The sequence below is a fragment of the Fundulus heteroclitus genome, unplaced genomic scaffold (assembly GCF_011125445.2).
Source record: "Fundulus heteroclitus isolate FHET01 unplaced genomic scaffold, MU-UCD_Fhet_4.1 scaffold_74, whole genome shotgun sequence".
Lineage (NCBI taxonomy): Eukaryota > Metazoa > Chordata > Actinopteri > Cyprinodontiformes > Fundulidae > Fundulus > Fundulus heteroclitus.
In genome coordinates, this window is record NW_023397186.1 from 970,960 (window position 1) to 987,856 (window position 16,897).

Genomic DNA, 16,897 nt, shown 5'->3' on the forward strand with positions numbered 1-16,897 from the left:
AGAGCTCGAGTTGTAGATGGTCCGTTTTGTTGTCCAGTGAGCGTACGTTGGAGAGCAAGATGGATGGAAGCGGCGATCTAAATGGGTTAGCCTTTAGCTTAGCTGCTAGCCCTCCACGGTAGCCGCGCTTCCTTGGCCGGCTCAGCCGCTTCCTCTTCACTCTACTCCGGCGCGAGTTGCCGGAAGTGGCCGCGGCCTCCTCGGCCTCTGGGTCTTGAGAGCGGAGCGCTCCAAAGCAGCGTAAACAGTCGAGCGTAGAAGTGGTTACAAGTCAAAAAAACACTGCATGACCGTAATTCTAGCAGGCGTTGGCGGTCATGCACTATACGACTCGGTAGATGAGTGGTTTCCAGCGAGTTTGCCGGCATTTTTTGTGAAAAAGTCCGCGAGTTGGTACAGAGCTGTACGCAGCCGCAGCCTCTCGGTGGCGCAGCCGGCTTTCTGTTCCGGAGCCCCGCTCACTATCCACCGGCTTACTGAGCTAACACAGTGCACATTATTTGTGGAGGCATTTGAAGGACCGGATTTAGGGTAAATCATCACCAATTTAACCGGGAGTACACATGCTAACACGAAGTTAGCTAAAGTCAACTATCTTACAGCAAAAGAAAAGTGCCACCTACCGCTCTTTGTGAAGCTTCAAATGCCGGACAAAGTTGGACGTCGTGGCATCTCCATCCGATATTCTTTTCTTGCATGTTTTACAAGTTGCAGTTCGTTTTTTATTTGAAAGTTCATAACCTACGTAGCCAAAATAAATTACTCGCGGAAGCATATTCGAGCGGTTATTTTGTTCCCAGAGCTCTGTAGCTTCGCCGCGTTTTTTTAAATGTCCAAATCCTGTTAATTTGATTGGTTGTGCTGCCGCTACGTACACATACATACATACATAAGGAGAGAGGAAAAACATAGCGACGGTCTGTGCATATTGATACGGAATGAGTGAAATTAATTAATGACGCCACTTTATAAATAATGTGTTTTAAATTTTAAGACTTTGAGTAAAAAATATCAAGTCTTTTCAAGTAAACAGCTTCAAGTCGAGTCAAGTCCGAAGTCAATGGCATGAAAGTCCAAGTCAAGTCCGAGTCTTTGAGCATTTTTTCAAGTCAAGTCTCAAGTCGTGATTTTAACGACTCGAGTCTGACTCGAGTCTAAGTCATGTGACTCGAGTCCCCACCTCTGGTCAATTCTGTTAGTGGCCGAGTTGTTTATGGCCAAGCGGTCAAATATCCAGCCAAAGTTATACCGCAAGCTTGATGATGGCTTCATAAAGTATGTTTTCGGACATTATAACCAAAATATAATGATGGTTTCTGTATTTATGTATGTGTGAATTAAGGAAAGTGTGCAATAAAATGACATCTGTGCGCTCAGTTCCCATTTTTGACTACTTTGTTTTACCATCTACTCACTTTAGGGAAAAAAAAGTGTTCAAATGCATCTTTTAAAGGGCAAAAATGAACGTGACATTTATACTGATGAGTGTATTTCACCGTTTCCACTGAGCTGCACAGATTTCACAGCTCTAGGAATGTCAATAAAAGCCATTTCACACCAGAACCATGTTTAAAGTTATTAGAAATCACAAAACTCTCAAGTTGAAATTGTTAACTAAGAGATCACCTGGAAGTTACCATTTTCACTTTGTATTTTGATTAATCTGGAGTCTTTTGGCAGAGGGTTTTACTGTTAGATCTGGCTCTTTTGTGGGCACGGGACAGGGAAAACATATTTCATGAAACAGGGTGCTGTGAAAATGGTAAAAAAAAAAAAAAAAAAGAGGAAATATTCTTTTCCAGTTTTAAAATCTAAATGGTAGCTTTGTGTTTTTTTTTAGTTTCTGTGAGCCCTGTTTTGAAGCCGAAGCTTGTAGAAGCTCAGATACAGACCAGGCGTCTGTTTGACATCAGCAGAGCAGGCCAGTGTCTTGAAGTAGACTTGCAGACAGCGTTATTTGGACCTAAGCCCAGTTCTTGATCTTGTGTTTTGGTAACGTGGCGTGTCACTGATCTCTGGGAGGGCAGAACATATTAAAGGTACGTTTGGCCTAGCTTCTCCTGATTATGGAAAAACACCTGCTGGCACACATAAAAAAAAGAGCAGTTCCGCCATCATTTAACGCAAGCATTTGGGCTAAATTATGATTCATTTCAGGCTCTAAAATGACCATGCAGATCTGTGATGGAGACATCTGTCAATGGCAACTAAACACATGTCCAGTGTAGTACAGTTGTAGGATGTTTTGACGACAGAAACAAATCAGCGCGTCCTTAAAGTCATCTCAGTCAGTATATTTTATCTGTCGGGTTCAGCAGACTATTAAACCTGTAAACTATAATTTATTATATATATCCAGATTAGCTGGGCCTGAAGGTTGGCGCTATTTGCTGGTGCAAAATAGCAAATATAAAACTGGACGTTCTAGTTGTTTATCTCAACAATACGATATGAACCTTTAAACATCACTGTGTTCGCATCGGCCCCTCGTTTCCAGACAGGTTGATGATTATTTCTACATCAAACAGAGGTCAGGTCTTTCTGTGTTTTCATGCTAAAAACAGTAATTGTAAACCTAAGGTCCTAGTCACTGCCCAATAAAAATGTAAGACAGTGTAAAATATTTATTTAAAAAAGTATGATTTTTTATTTATTTATTTTATTTTATGTTATTTTTTGCTGGAAAGGCTTTATGGCCTAAGTTTGAAGTCATGTTTCACACTGGAAGATTATTGACACCATCTCCATCTTCTATTATCTGGGTAAATGATAAGATAATAAGAAATACCTTTATTGCTCTACAATAGGGAAATTTAGGTGTGGCAGTGTGTGTCATAAAAAGTTACAGTGACAGCCATATTCAATAAATTTGAATGTTATTGAAAAGTTAATTTATTTGAGTAACTCTGTTCACTAAAGGAAACACATTATATTGATTACCACAGACAGATAATGTTTTAAAACCTTTATTTCTATTCATTCTGATTTATTTCCCCCTTGTCTTCAACTAATAACATATCATTTAAGATTATAATATTGCATCAGACCAATAAAAAAGCTAATTTTTTCTCTTAGAAATGGGGGCTTAGTAAAAATTTGATTTGATACCAGTATAAAGGTTGTTGTTTTTTTAAAAGTACTATTAATCTGGCAAACAAGCCTCTTAGAAATGCATAAACTATTGAATATGACTGTATGAATAACAAGCTCATTTAAAGTTAAATTCTAAAGCAAAAGAGAATGAACTAATCACATATGAAAAAAAAAAACCATATTGTGTAATTATTGATCGTACGGCATATTCAGATAAAATGCAATAATTTAATTAAATAGAAGAAAAACACAGCAGCCAATTTACAGAACGATGACAGAAAAACCATGCAATATGCATGATTGTACAACCCCCAAGGTCACTAAAGCCTGTGAAATTTGACATTAGCATCTGAGAGACAAATTATTCTGGCTCAGATCAATTCATTATATTCATTAGCTGCTCAGTACATGAGCCAGATGTGACGATTGAAAGGTTCATAAAACATTGAACTTCTGAGCCAGGAGTCTGCAACCTCTACAATCTAAAAAGCCATTTTTGTCTTGATTTAAAAAAAAAAAAAGTAAACATAAAACTTTTGCAAAAAGAAGATGGATACATTTCGTCTTTGAGGTGTTTACGTTAGTGGAAAATGATGGGGAAAAGCACGCAGTTTCCAACCTAATGACAAGAAAAAACTATCTAAAAAAATATTACTGCTACCTTGTCATTCTGTTCTGGAAATTCAAAGCAATAATCCAATGAAAAAAAATCAAACACCTAAACCTGCATTTGTTTTTATACCGATATTTAAAAATGTTAGTTGGTTCTTTATCATTTTTTGCCAAAGTTATTAAGAGCCATTGTGGGAGGTCCAGTGAGCCCCTTGTTGCAGACCCCTGGTCTAGACCAAAATTAGTTTTTTTGAGATTCAAGTTGTTTTGACCCTGTAGTAGTCTTCTTTGGTCTTGGACTAGCTTCAGCTTTCAGGACCAAGTAATCTGGATCTACACCAAATGAAGATGCCAAAATATTAATCTGTTGCAGAGTAAATATTAAGGGCTTAATAACCATTTAACACTGCCTCACTTAATGCTATCCCTTTCAGCTATGATGTAAAACTTGATAACCAGATGAATGTTAAATCAGATATTCGTTTTGGTGCTTGTAATATTTGCCACTCCATGACTTCTGTTCTGCTAAAAGGGTTTTTGTTCATTTGATTTTTAAATCAAAAAAGCAGAAATCTAAAAACATCAAATTGGGAGCACTACCTGTTTACAGACAGATGACTTTATGTAACCATTCCTGTCTGATTCTGAGAAAGGTGAAGCTTTCCTCGCTCATGTTTCTGTCTCTTGCAGCTTCCTACCGTCCCTCAGTTTGAACACTTGGCTGCCTTCTTCTCATCTCACCCCTGAAGTGGGGCTCATCGAGGTGAGTATGACCACTAACGATAACACCTAGTGATGCTACCTCAATTAATTCTGCATCCTACTGGTAAAATATACATTTTAAATGCTCTAATCTTTCAGAAGCCCATGCATTTCATTGTAATTTGTCTCATCTCTATATGTTGTTCCCATCACTGTAGATATCTAAAAAATTAAGTCTAGATTCTCCAGCTTGATTATCTTTTTTTTTTTCTCACGACTCTCAGATTTGGGGAGGTTGTCAGGGTGTGGATGCAGTGTGACCGAGTTTTTCCAATATATAAAATGTGATGACTTTTTCCGATAAAACCACGCAATATAATTTAAGGTCGTTTAACCTTGTTTTTACACCACTGTATTTCCAGGTGTGCGGCTCATCATGTCGGTGTTAAAGAAGGAGATGGACAAGTACAGGGACATAGACGAGGACGAGCTGCTGAAGAAGCTCTCAGAGGAGGAGCTGCAGCGGTTAGAGGATGAATTAGAGGAGCTCGATCCTGATGTAAGTTTATAACGCTTTAGTCCGGAAGGAGCAGAGTCAGACTATTTTCTTTGTAGTGCAGAGTTATTGGGTCATGCTGTCTTACTGGAACCATTAATGTAATGCGCTGCACTAAAAGAGGCTCACTGCTTTATTTTTATTAGATTACCGTGACCTCACTCCCTGCTTTATTTACTCACTTTACTCGCTTACCACTGTAAAAGCATCTCCCCCAAAATCTTAGTGAACTTTTGTATTTTATGTTTCATAGTAGAAGTCTTTTATAATAAAGGAAATTTGAGTCCGTGAAAGTCTGTAATTTCAGAAAATAACTCAGTTTCAAATTAACTTTTAATGATAATATGGAAGTCATATCAGCTAAAATGCCCTACACACCAAAACAACGTAATATTTGGATGTTAATCTAGGTTAATCTCATATACAACCGACAAATAACTTGTATTTAAATATCTTAAATGTGGACAGTTTAGCTGGTTGGAGAGGTTTGGAGCTGGCATTTCCCTGTATGGATAAATATGGGAAATGGGATTCCACTTTGGAAGAATGCAAACGTATTTACACTTTAGGTTACAATACAACCACAAACTTTAATCTTTTATTTGGATCTTATGATGGACAAACACAAGTTCGAGCATAACTGAATTGTAAAAAACAGGCACGAGTTTGTAAAAGAATATAGAAACCATGCTTCTCCTTTCACTTCTTAATTACTAACGTCTCTGCGTTGATGGAGTCAAAAAAATACATTGAAGTTTGTGGTTGAAATGGGACAAAATGAGAAAAAATGTTACTAAAAATTAGAAAATCTTTTTTGAAATGAAAGTATTTTTCTTGATTTGAGCATGTAAATAAGACTATTTGCCAATGGAATAAGATTTTTGCATTTAAAATAGGAACAATTCATCTCCATCATCTTATTTCAAGTGCAGTATATCTAATTATCTTATTTTAGGGGTAAAAATACTCATACCATTGGCAAATAATCTTATTTACCTGCTCAAATCAAGGGCAAATACATTAATTTCAAGAAAATTTTACTTATTTTTAGTTCTCTTTTTGCAGTGTATGAATACTTTTGCCTGGCGCTGCATCAGATTTACTTTAATGTAACATATAACTAAACCATTTTAATCGGAACAATACATTTAAATACATTGGATTTTAAATACAAAAATGTATGCTAAAGTACAATAAAAAATATTCTAAAGATTATTTTTCTTGTTGTATTGAGTACAGCAGCAGGAAATATAACAGGCAATTGTGTTGCCTTTGTGTCAGACCCATAACTGCATGTGCAGACAGAACACTGTTACTTACCATGAGCTATGGCTGCGATGGGAGCTATATTAGCTTTCAGATGGATGTCTCGCCGCTTATAAGGAGACAGGAGTCCCCCACAATGCCAAGGGGGATGACTGGAAGGGTTTAACATGGAGAACTGTGCGTGTGTTAGTGAGACTGATGCCAGGAGTGAGCAACTGCAGGAGCCTCCATGACGTAAACAGACGACGCGGTGTGTGCGTGCACGCTTGGATTGTTTGTGCCCGTTCCCGGCGGTCAGGGGCTTGCACAACAGTGAAGTGCCCGTTTGATGTAAGATGGAGAGACGTCCTGCATCACTTCTAGTAAAGCCTCTGAAAAGTCCAACGTAGAACCAAAAAAAAAAAAAACAACTCCACCTCTGCCAGCTGTGCTTGGACCGAACACGAGTACAAGAATAGTCATCAGGAGGACATCAAGTACATGTGTTCCCTCACTTTTGGACTATTACTCTTGGCTTGGCTCTTTGTGTTTCTATCTACTGAAACATGTTGGGTTCTTAACTACTGTTGATACTCTGTGTTCTTATCTGTAGGTTTTTGCTTATTGAATTTACCTTTATTAGCTGGCTAGCAGGGTTCATTTTGTTGGCATGAAATTTCAGTCGTACCTTTCATCAATAGTCCTTTTTCCTGTAGAAAGCAGAACAAAAACTCCTGAAGGACTGAAACAGGGGCAAAAATTATTTATATTTCAACTAATGAACGAGACAGAAACGTTGAAGGAAATGACATCTAATCAGATCAGATTTTACCCATGTGGAAAAGTCGACTTAGTTTGCAAAATAACCAGTGAGAACAAATCTTCTTGAGAGGCAAGAAGTTCATTAGCTGATTTATTTTGCAGCAATATTGGATTTACAACCAAAATGTCAATCTTTCTTATGTTTATTGTAGGTGTAAATAAATGATCTCCCTTAAGATGAGAGGGGCAATACAAAATTAAATATTTGAATGTTTTAGTTGGTTACATTTAGAATAAATTTAGTTAACTATAATTAAAAAGGAGATAAAATTAAATATGGAATGTAATTCTCAAGGTAAGATAACGTTGAGTAGCAATATTATGTTTTCACAGTATTTACACAAAAAAGTGCAATATGATGAAATAGATTTTATTTAAAGAGAGAAAGTAACAATCATTCCTACTGCTACTAAAACAAGACCTCACAAAGAGTGATGGGTGGCATTTCCTAATTTTTCCACTCCAAAGTTCTCACAGGGGTTTTCCTCAATTTTCTCTTTTTGTAAGTAAGGAATAAGTGAAGCAACCGTCTTTCAGCCAGCTCACCGGCAAGGCACAGCAACAGGTAGGGGAGGGGACGCACAACTCTGTGCTCCATACAGCTGGGGAAAACTCAGCTGTATCTTATTACACGTAATTTTATTAGTTTTGAAATCATGTCATTTTTTGACTGGAAAATAAACATTTCTCCAGTTTTTTTGTTTTTTGGTGGGATGAGGTTCAAGGGGAGGAAGGAGTTTAAGTATCTCTGGATCTTGTTCCAGTGTGAGGGGAGAATGGAGCAGGAGATCGACATGCAGATCGAAAGGCGAATCTCTCGATTTGCTCCTCCCCTCACCTATGGCCATGAAAATCAGGTCATGGCCGAACGAATAAGATCCTCCCAGAGGTAGGGTGAGGAGCTTGGCCATCCAGTAGAGCCTCCGCTCCTTCACATCAAGAGGAGTCAGCTGAGGCGGCTCAGGCGTTCGTTCCGAATGGCCCCCTGGACGCCTCCCTCGGGAGGTGTTCCAAGCATGTCCCCCCCGGGAGGAGGGCCAGGACACACTGAAGAGACTATACAGGACTGTCTCAGAAAATTAGAATATTGTGATAAAGTTCTTTATTTTCTGTAATGCAATTAAAAAACATGAAATGTCATACATTCTGGATTCATTACAAATCAACTGAAATATCGCAAGCCTTTTATTGTTTTAATATCGCTGATTATGGCGTACAGCTGAAGAAAACTCAAAAATCCTATCTCAAAATATTAGAATATTTCCTCAGACCAAGTAAAAAAAAATATTATAACAGCAAAACAAAATCAAACATTTGAAAATGTCCATTAATGCACTCAGTACTTGGTTGGGAATCCTTTTGCACAGATTACTGCATCAATGCGGCGTGGCATGGAGGCAATCAGCCTGTGGCATTGCTGAGGTGTTATGGATGCCCAGGATGCTTCAATAGCGGCCTTTAGCTCATTTGCATTGTTGGGTCTGGTGTCTTTCAGCTTCTTCTTCACAATACCCCACAAATTCTCTATGGGGTTCAGGTCAGGGGAATTGGCAGGCCAATCAAGGACAGTAATGCCATGGTCAGTACACCAGTTACTGTGAGAATCTTACGTCGTCTCTTAACCACTACCATACTTGTGATTTAGTTTTCTGAACCAAGCTGAGTGTTTTTCAAGGCTCAGGAAACCCTGCAGTGTTTCGAGTTAATTAGACGATTCAAGTGATTAGTTGAATAGCCTACTAGTATACTTTTTCACGATATTCTAATATTTTGAGATAGGATTTTTGGGTTTCTTAAGCTGTAAGCCATAATCAGCGATATTAAAACAATAAAAGGCTTGCGATATTTCAGTTGATTTGTAATGAATCCAGAATGTATGACATTTCATGTTTTTTAATTGCATTACAGAAAATAAAGAACTTATTCACAATATTCTAATTTTCTGAGACAGTCCTGTATGTCTCTTGGCCGGCCTGGGAACGTCTCGGGTTTCCCCCAGAGGAGCTGGAGGAGGTGTCTGGGGAGAGGGAGGTTTAGGCGCCTCTGCTGAATCTGCTGCCCCCGCGACCTGGTCCCAGATAAGCGGAAGACAAACAAGCACAAGTACAACAAGTACCTTTTTTTTTTTTTTTTTAAACCTCGGTAAACCTTGATACCGGGAACTGGCCCGTTCCTGTCACTGGCAGGCTTGATGAAGCCTTTAAACTGTGTAAGATGAGAGAAAGAGATTTCACTGTTGTTAAAAATAAGTTGGGACCGAGGCCCGTCATCCACAGCTGAGATGGCCAACAAAAGCTTGGCAGGAAATCTGTGCCACTCACCGGCTGCAAATTTCTTGGGAAGTTTTTTTTTTTTTTTTCCTGCACTGTTGTTCCTTTCAGGCTTTTGAATTACCTGAGGGTAGACTGACAACTGAGTGGGGCAGAGAGAGAGGGAACGACTGGGGAATATGGTGGCCATGCGAGTGCTGAGAGCCCTGATAAGATATGAAGCTATAAGCAGAGGGCCTCCAAGAGTTCTGGTTTTTACTGTTGATTCAGGTTGAAAATAACTTATGTGCTGTAATGGCCTGGGAAACTCCTTGATCTCCCCCGCTGTCCAGGAGAAAAGATAAGGATTAATGGGGGAGTTATATTTATCAGCACGGTAATATCTGCTTTACATCTTACTGTTCTGTCAGGTACTTTCTTTTTATTTGTGAATGGGGTTGTTTGTCGCTAAGCTTCACAAGATGCCAGTGTTCTAGGGTCCATCGGATTAAACTATTAGTCCCCCCATTCTGTTTGACCATTTTAATATCTTTTCAATATCTTGCATATTGAGTAATAACTTTGAACTCAGATTTAACTCTTTGCCCGATGATTTAGCCAAGAAAAGGTCAGGAGTTAGGAAAATCCCGGTGGAGAGCCTTGCTAGTTTATAGGCGGAAATAAAAAATAACAGATGTTGAGTCTTCTTCACCCAGTAAGAGTGAAGAAGACGAAAAGACAAGATTGTTCAGTTTTCAACCAATCAGGGCGAATATTAAAACAATATGAATTTCCTTCTTTGCCTAGAACGCGTTGTTGCCTGCTGGTCTTCGGCAGAAGGACCAGACCAAGAAAGCCCCGACAGGAACGTTTCAGAGGGACAACCTGCTGGCCCATCTGGAAAAACAGGCCAACGAGCATCCCGACAGAGAAGACCTGGTGCCGTTCACCGGCGAGAAAAGAGGTAGGAACCAGCATTTCCTCTGAGATGTCATTATTTTCATCAGGTAATCATTATTAGTCGGTAAGGCAGGTTTTTTAAATTCCATATTTTTATCAGAGGGAGCAAAAATTTTGAGGATTTTTGCTCCCTCTGATAAAGGGAGCAAATTTTGAGAAAATTTGCTCCCTTTATCAGATTTTGAGAAAAATTTTCTGTGAGAAATAAGTGCTTTTTGTACCACTGCTTTTCAAAACCTGATATTTTAACTTATAAGGATGTTATTTGTTACATTTAATAAAAAAGTACAAAATTTAGAGCTGAAAAAATACTAGTTGCTATTATATTATAAATGTTTCTGACTGAAAGAACAGACGCCTTAGTTGGTTAGAGAGGAAGGAAATCAGATTTTTTTTGTTTTCCTTAAAAATTAAAATTATGCTTCTTCCTAAAAGGTTAATGAAAATTCAGGCTTCCACTTTACAGATGGATTTTTTTCTTCGCTTTAGTATGTTTATTTTTTGAAACAGTTCCCTTACTGTGCAGCTCAGGTTTTACATACTTTCTGGTGCACATGTTTTTCCACCTATACTCCATTTGTTTTAGAAGGTATGATGTGGTTCTTACTGCTGCCTCTCTTGTAACAAATATCTTTGTATTACATCTTTTCCCACCCATCACAGGGAAGGCTTTTGTGCCTAAAAAGAGGGTGGACCCCATCATAGAGAACGTGACTCTGGAGCCAGAGCTGGAGGAAGCCCTGGCCAGCGCCTCTGATGCAGAACTCTGTGATATTGCAGGTAACGTGTCCTGCCACAGATCCCATCTAACATAGCACTTTAATTCCTTGCAGTGTTTTACTGAGTGTTTTAAAATGTACTCCACATACCCACTAAATAATTTAAAGATGTCTCTGCCCTTCCTAGCCCTTGTTTTCCCTCGTATTAACTCTTTATTTCTCCATTTCCTTCAGCCTTCCTTTCATCTCCCCTCCTCATTCACCCCTTCATCCCTCCATTGGTTTCACCATTTTTCTCATCCTCTCCTACTTCTGCTGGATCTCTTTATCCATTAAATGAGCTACATCCTGGGTATCCAATGATGCCACACTGTGTTTGCATGGAACATTTGAGGATCCCTCATGTTTACGAGGTCTTTTGTGAACAGCAGACAGGAACAAGTTGACAAAAACACTGCATACTTGTTAATTCATCAGAGTTATTATTGCTACTAATCACTGCAAATGTGTTGAAACATGAACAAAGCGTGTTTGACATGAAAGATCTGGTTCTGGATCAGTTTGCCCCTTTGGCAATTTGTTCCCCTGTTTCATGTGCATGCATTAGCATTTGATTTCAACCTACATTTCATACCTACACAGTTAAGACCAGAATTATTCATGCCGATGTCATATTTAGGTTTAAAGTTATAGTTGGTTTTTAGCAACAGTTTTTAGACTGGAAGTAATACTAATGTTTTAAGATCAGAAACTTGGATCTCATTGCCAAAGATAAATCTTAAAAATTAATGTGGACACACGCAAGAAGCTGGTCAGCAGTTTTAAGACAGGTTTAATTGCTCTAATGACAGTTAAGATGTTTGACGAGGCGTTTTTTTTCTTCCAATAAAATCTTTATTTTCAATTTAGAAACTTTTTTTTTCTAAATTTAAAATCCTTTTACATTGTTTTGTTATTTTTTGAGAGATGCCTGTCTCATTTCCTATCAGAAACATATTTTTATGGGTTGAATGAAAAAGAAATCTCGCAGGGTATGAATAATTTCAAACTTAACTGCATGCACTTTACCAATGTCTCTCAGGGGTTTTTTTTTGTACTAAAATGCTAAAAGAGTTGTTCAAAATGTTATTCATCGCATGCTGGTGAAGATTCTCAGTCATCCAGGTCATGGTCATTTCAAAAAAAGTAAAAAACAAAGCAACTGGACTTGTTTTTCGTAGTTGAAGACGTTTCCCTTCCTCTCCAGGAAGCTTTCTCAATTCAAAAAGTCTGGAGTAATGATGAGTACCAAGCTTTATACTACTGCCCAACAAAGGCCTTGTAATGGCTTAGATAACATGCAAATTCAATCGAAACAGGTCCACCCCTTAGTAATGGACGGTCGTTAAAACCATTAAACCAACAGATTGAACTGAAACTGGTCCACTCCTCTGTAACGAAGAGTCGTTAGAGTTGTTATTGGCTTGGCTTAAAGGAACAATGTTTTGATCACCCGAATGAGGGTGAGAATTGAGGTGATGATTGGCTGGAATTAATCCTATAGCTATAGCTGTTTTTGAGAGTTGGAACCTAAGGCCTCCTCCTCTGTTTAAGGTTGTTTTTTTCTCATACCAACCTTAAACAGAGAAAAAAACAACCTTAAACAGAGAAGGAGGCCTTAGGTTCCAACTCTCAAAAACTTATAACATAGCTATAGGATTAATTCCGGCCAATCATCACCTTAACTCTCACCCTCATTCGGGTGATCAAAACATTGTTCCTGTAAGCCAAGCCAATAACAACCCTAACGACTCTTCGTTACAGAGGAGTGGGCCAGTTTCGGTTCAATCTGATGGCTTAATGGTTTTAACGACCGCCCATTACTAAGGGGTGGACCTGTTTCTGTTGAATTTGCATGTTATCTAAGCCATTACAAGGCCTTAGTTTAACAGTAGTATATAGCTTGGTACTCATGATTACTCCAGACTTTTTGAATTAAGAAAGCTTCCTGGAGAGGAAGGGAAACGTCTTCAACTACGAAAAACATGTCCAGTTGCTTTGTTTTTTACTTTTTTTGGAATTATTCATCGCATGTCTGTCCATCCATCCATCCATTCATCTATTGTCTGTGCATCATTAACACCCTAAAAACTAAAAATGTGGTTTAAAGAATGAGAACTTTTGAATTTTTTAATTTTGAGTCTGGAAATACATGGACAAGGAATTTTAAATCTGGTTCACTCTTATAAATGGTGGCATGTTTATGGGTCTGACAGTTGATTCAGAATTGTTTACCTTGCTTTTCACTTTGCTGTCATGTTCTTTTTCAGCTATCCTGGGCATGCACACCCTAATGAGCAACCAGCAGTACTATGAAGCACTGGCCAGCAGCACCATAGTCAACAAGCAAGGCCTCAACAGTATGTTAAACACACACAACCGCTCATGTTCTACACACTCACCTGAAGTTTACTGATTTGTATTGACACGTCAGTGACAGGACTGGTACTTAACTCACACAGACACATTTTTGTGGTCTGTGGTAAATAATACGTTGTTGAAGAAAATGTGAGCAGGGCTGCAATTAATTGAAACAACCACAACCTGCCAGTGTGAACAATTATTTTCAAAAAGACAGTTTTCTTGAGCTTTTCGTCGTTTGTTACAGGCTGAGCTGTAGTTCCACCACGTGTTTTCTCCTTGGGAAAAACGGTCTGCTGAGTCGTCTAGTTACATTAAATTTTTATAAACTATTCCACAGGTTTGCTTCTCTTCATCATTCAGACACGCGTACATATAAAATCCATTGTATATCTTATGAGGGGGCTCATTGTGGCGGTCTTTCTCAGTGTTAAACAGTGTGAGAGCTTAAAACGGCTACATTTATTCAACTGATAAACAGATCCTTTTCTGAGGTGCCAGCTGAAACTAGCAGACGCTACGTTTTTGAGATGAACGTTGAGAAATTAATGATTGGGAGGGAAATGGGACATTATTGGCATAATTTCCTTGTTGAATGGTCATGTCATTTTGTCATATTAATCCAGTTACAGAAGTAAACGTAATAAAGAGTTGACACTTTGCTCTGATGGTGTTTGGGATTTGGTTTTGTTGTTTGAATGTGAGCTCTCTCATCCAGGAGCATAATGTAAGCTTTAAATGAATAGTACTTTATGCTTGGCGTAACAAAAAAAATCTTCTTTCCCCAGCAGAATAATAGTTTTAAAGCAATAACAGTTAAACTTGTGTTGCTCTCCAGGTGTGATCCAGTGCACCCAGTATAAACCCGTCCCTGATGAGGAGCCCAACTCCACTGATGTCGAGGAAACGCTGCTGAGGATAAAGAAGAATGATCCTGACCTAGTGGAGGTCAACCTTAACAACATAAAGGTGAGGACTGCTTCAAAAAAAACAAAATGTTATCCGATTTCAAAAATCAGTCATTTACATGGCTGAAATAGTGAAAACAGTAAAAAAAGGTGCTGTACGTTATTGCTAAAAAGAAACACAAAGTAAGAAAAAAATGCTATTATTTTATCAAAATGCAATATTCTTTATTTATATTTGAATATTCTTTCATTATATTTAGTTAGACACTAAACTATGTCAGAATAGATTTTCCGAATTGTTGAATTAAACTGTATAACAAATCATTTTGCTGTTTGGTATTTTATAAATATGTTCTTAGAGTTAAGTGGTTGAAAATACAAATAGAACCCTCTGTTAGGGTAAAAGCAAATATTTATATGTTACATTTTAACAGTACAGGTTTCAGTTTTAAAGTGAATGTATCATAATTGTTTTATTTTAAATTAGGTTTGGAGCTTTTAAGACATGGGTTATATTAATTTTCATGCCTGAAATCAAAAACTATATAAGTTTAAAAGGCAGTCAGTCAAAAGTTGCCAAAGAGTCACGAATCAATGGGTTTTATTGCATAATACTATCACCGCCAAAGATGAAAGTATCAACAGCAGAATCTCCGGTTTAAACACGAGTTTGTTACGAGAAAATGTATTCAGCAATTTATCAAGTGAGGAGGAGGAAGTCAGGAGAAACGTTGTCTAAGAGCAGCAGCTGGGATATCTGACAGCCCAGCACCCTACACTGGGATTTAGTTGCTCTCTGTGGCTTGTGCCCTGGTCTACTTGTAACTTGCCACAGTGGAAAAATGTCCACTTGTGGCTAAAAGTATTATTATACTAAAACTCTGCAGCAATCAGGGAAATGTTGCAACATCTTCTCCAGGTTTGACCAGCGTTGTTTCTGCGACATGTGCGCCAGCGCTCCCAGTTGTTCCAATTAATTGGATAAAGCATACCGATAGTGAATGGAAGCAGCTTAAAGTCTCACTTTTCTATGAATAATCAGTCTCTGTTTTTTAATCGATTTAACTGCTTAGCAGTAATGTGGCTGTCAAAATGTAATTGCTGTCTATATCAGCCTACAGTCTAATCACTTTGAGGCTCAGCTATTTCTCCTGTAAGGCAGCATTGTTAGAGAAAACAATTATTCATTTTAAAATCGGCTGCTGCTTTCTATGGTTGACGACACGTCATCATCCATAAATGGTATGGATGACCACAGTAAGACCATAAGGGCTGTTTATGTGGGTTTTAATATTATCTGCTGTGAAAATCAGTGGGTAGGCCAGTTGTAAAATAATTTATGCACTGCAAAAAGAGAACTAAAAATAAGTACAATTTTCTTGAAATTAATGTATTTGCCCTTGATTTGAGCAGGTAAATAAGATTATTTGCCAATGGAATGAGTATTTTTACCCCTAAAATAAGATAATTAGATATACTGCACTTGAAATAAGATGATGGAGATGAATTGTTCCTATTTTAAATGCAAAAAATCTTATTCCATTGGCAAATAGTCTTATTTACCTGCTCAAATCAAGAAAAAGACTTTCATTTCAAGAAAGATTTGCTTATTTTTAGTAACATTTTTGCAGTGTGTTTGAAACTTTTAATATTTTTTAGCTCTTTCTTGCTCTAAAGTAACGATGAGTCGCTCTTTAATCACTGTGTTTTCCTTGTTACCCAGAATATCCCCGTCCCAACACTGAAGGCGTACGCTGAGGCACTGATGAAGAACACTGTGGTTGAGAGGTTCAGTATCGTCGGAACAAGGAGCAATGACCCCGTAGCATTTGTAAGCCTTTCATCACTTCACCTAAACAGACTCACTTCATGACGAATCGTTAACTCAATTTCTGAACTTGAATAGTGTTCACTGTTTCTCTCTCTAGGCACTGGCAGGGATGTTGAGGGTGAACACAACTCTAAAGAGTTTGAATGTGGAGTCAAACTTCATAACCGGGACTGGAATCCTGGCCCTCATCGAGTCACTTCAGAACAACACCACACTACTGGAGCTTAAAATTGACAATCAGGTACCAGCCGACTCACACACACACCACTCGCTGTGGGCAGATGCAGTTTACGCGAGCAATCTAAACCACTTTAGCTTAATGCCTTTTGGATTACATAGCAATGTGTCACACTGCATAGCTGTGCATCAATGACTCACTCGTTGACAGCTTTTCATAACTTACCTTGCATTTATATGTTTTCCATGTTTATTGTTTGAAATAACAGAAACAGTAATGGAGAGAAAAGTACATATTTGCTGCCATCTGAGTATTACAGGAGATTATTTAAAGCTGGTAATTTATTAACCCTTCCTCTTCTCTCTTTTTGCTCCCCCCCTCCCCCCAAACTCCAGAGCCAGCCGCTGGGAAACAAAGTGGAGATGGAGATAGCCAGCATTCTTGAGAAAAACACCACCTTGTTAAAGTTTGGGTATCATTTTACTCAACAGGGCCCGCGCCTGCGAGGCTCCAATGCTATGATGAACAACAACGATTTGGGTGGGTTTCACACAAACTTCCACAACTATGCATGCAGGGTAGGATACACCACTGTATCCTGCAACAGTTAGAATTGTAGATG

At 38.4% G+C, this 16,897-nt stretch overlaps 1 protein-coding gene across 2 annotated transcripts in view; it reads left to right on the forward strand.

Moving 5' to 3' along the window:
* The window catches only part of tmod1 (tropomodulin 1), a 28,235-nt gene that overhangs the window by 6,147 nt on the left and 5,191 nt on the right, over positions 1-16,897 (forward strand). For both annotated transcript variants that reach the window (XM_036134096.1, XM_036134097.1), the window contains exons 2-10: positions 4,396-4,468; positions 4,830-4,966; positions 10,087-10,243; positions 10,903-11,019; positions 13,268-13,357; positions 14,197-14,327; positions 15,990-16,097; positions 16,195-16,338; positions 16,671-16,815. In XM_036134096.1, coding sequence (XP_035989989.1) covers positions 4,844-4,966; positions 10,087-10,243; positions 10,903-11,019; positions 13,268-13,357; positions 14,197-14,327; positions 15,990-16,097; positions 16,195-16,338; positions 16,671-16,815 — 1,015 coding nt within the window. In that variant the 5' untranslated portion in view covers positions 4,396-4,468; positions 4,830-4,843. The remainder of the gene's footprint in view (positions 1-4,395; positions 4,469-4,829; positions 4,967-10,086; positions 10,244-10,902; positions 11,020-13,267; positions 13,358-14,196; positions 14,328-15,989; positions 16,098-16,194; positions 16,339-16,670; positions 16,816-16,897) is intronic.